Source organism: Solanum pennellii, chromosome 2 (genome assembly GCF_001406875.1).
Source record: "Solanum pennellii chromosome 2, SPENNV200".
Taxonomy (NCBI): Eukaryota; Viridiplantae; Streptophyta; class Magnoliopsida; order Solanales; family Solanaceae; genus Solanum; species Solanum pennellii.
This window is the reverse complement of record NC_028638.1, coordinates 27,532,311-27,534,789: the sequence shown is the minus strand read 5'-3', so window position 1 is coordinate 27,534,789 and position 2,479 is coordinate 27,532,311. Positions and strand designations below refer to the sequence as shown.

The 2,479-nt window shown below is 35.8% G+C and overlaps 1 protein-coding gene across 1 annotated transcript in view; it reads left to right on the top strand.

The window, feature by feature from the left end:
* Positions 1-419: 419 nt before the first annotated feature.
* LOC114075985 (protein Ycf2-like) overlaps positions 420-2,479 on the top strand; it is a 6,498-nt gene continuing 4,438 nt past the window's right edge. Inside the window, 1 exon segment of the mRNA XM_027914162.1 lies at positions 420-503. Coding sequence (XP_027769963.1) covers positions 420-503 — 84 coding nt within the window.

Below are 2,479 nucleotides of genomic sequence, written 5' to 3'. Positions count from 1 at the left end.
TCACCCATGACCATGATCATTAATTCAATACAAAACTCACAATACTAAATGAATCTAAGTCAATTCAATTATTTATCAATATAATATGACCTATACATCAATCTAATACAATTCTTACATCATTGGATAGCCCAAAGAAAACTACACTAGAATTCATAAGCATGGATACATGATCACTTAACTCATAAAATAATCAAAACTAGGTTTGCATGGTTTACATGGGTTCATAGAGTTTTTAGGTTAAAATCATCAAACTAACACCAATCCAATCATAATATAATAATTCAAAACATTTTATGCAAGAACCCATGGCTAGATCACAATATGTTTGAGAAATCATTGGAATTGACTCCTTGAAGAAAGATATTTCAAGGATGAAGAAACCATACTTTGATTGTGATTAAAATCCCACAAGATTGATGGATAAAAACTTGATAAATCTATCTTCTTCCGTGAAGCTTCAAAGTTTCAACAATCCAGGTTTTGGAGAGAAGAATGGAGAGGTTTTGATTTGAGTTGAGGGTTTTGCTTTGATTGGTGAGTTTACGGGCTTAAAAACAACGCAACGCAATCTGGATGTTTACTGCGCGTCGCGGAGGCACTTCCAAATCTTATTTTTTGAAATTTTTGGACAGAATGGTTCATGACAGACCCACGTCGTAGGGAAAGAAATTTTCCCATTAAGTCTCAGCTGCGCGACGTTCAGCCACTACCAAAATCTGGCTAGCGCGACAGGTTGATAGTCCCATGTTTTGGTCCTCTTTGGGGAACGCTTTTTTGGTCCCCAGGGCATCGTTCTTTGACGTTCACTTCTTTTTATATCAAGATACACATAGTAACCATCGGTAATGAATTTCACCTTCAAACCATCCCCTAAAACATTACTACAAAGCACTATGACACACTAGTTCAACTTCGACTAGTTTCCAAAGGTCTTGGACGTTCTTGGACTTTTGACTTCCAAACACTTCAAAACTTTATATTCTGCCTCAAAACATTATTATAAATCATTTTATGACTTTAGAACATCATGAAACAAGTGTTAGGCTCTAGTTCAACCTAGCTTATTTTGAGGGTGTAACAAAACGTGCTGACATTATGACCTTTCCTGATCAATTACTCATAATTCTCATGAAATTGTGGTTAGTTTAAATATCCAAATTAGGCCACAAGACTATGTTGGGGGTGTGGTTAAATGAGAATGTAAATCAAGACTTTCAAACAAGTCCCCCTCTACCTGATATTTTTGAGAAAAATGAAACCCCTCCATATAACAAAAGAGATGACGAAGACAAGAATAAAAGAAAAAGAAAGTAAAAATGAATACAAAAATTGTGGAATAAAGTTAAGAAAGTGCAAACAATCCATGGGAAGTGAATAATGGGATGATACACCCTCAAAGAATGAGCTAGGTTGAATTAGAGTCTAACATGTTGGTTATGAGTTTATTAAGCCCTTAAATGACTAATTATAGTGTTAAAAGGAAGTTTGTTATGTTTGGAGGAGTTTGGAGGTCAAGTGTCCTAGAACTTCCAAGACGTTCAAGAGTTTATCCTTAGACGTGCTAGCGAGTCCTTGTATGTTTGCCTTATTTTATGTGTTGTTTGGAGTTTAAATACAGTTTAGTTGACCGTATTGTCCTAATAAGCATGTTAAGGGTCAAAACATCCAGGTCCGACCCCCCAAGGATCGCCCAAGGTGTCTACAAAGGGACCCCGAACTTTGGCTAAGCAAGCTGCCCAAGGCAGCAGGGTTTGTGCCTTGGTGAAACACAGGTGCGTCGTGCCCTGGTCCCGAACTTCATAATCAAAGAATTTATTTAAAAACTTATGTGGTAACAGCTCCGCATCGCGGACTTGTTCCCCCATGAAGAATCCAAAATTGAAAGTTGAGTTTGGCATGTCTAAAACTCCTAACAAGTATGGGTTTTTTTTTTTGGTAACTTAGGGGAACGTTTATCAACTGTTTTTATGACCAATTTCACCCCCTTTCCCAAATTAAAACCCCAGCACCCAATAAGAAAAATAAAAACCCCGAACTCTCATCTCTTCTAAATTCTCCCAAAACCTCCATTGGTGAACGAAACTCAAGATCAAGTTAGGGGTTGGATTATTATGGTTTCTTCTCCAATCCTTCATGGGAATTACACAAATAAGGTAATGTCATACTTCATCCTTATTTATCCATTTATCTAAGGAGTTCAACCAAGAATTTTTGAAAGTGATTCAAAGACAAAAATTCTCAATTTTCGATCTAGCCATGGGTTCATTGTCAAAATTAATTTTAGAGTCACTCTAATGATGGATTTATGTTTAATTTATATGTTGATTGTGAATTTAAATCCAAATTTATGAAGAACCCATGATCCTCCTAATATGTCAAATAGGCCTATCATGTGGGTCTTGTGATCTTGATTTCATGTTTATAGAATTGTGATTAGATTGTATTGAATTGATTATTGATATTATTTTCAATATCA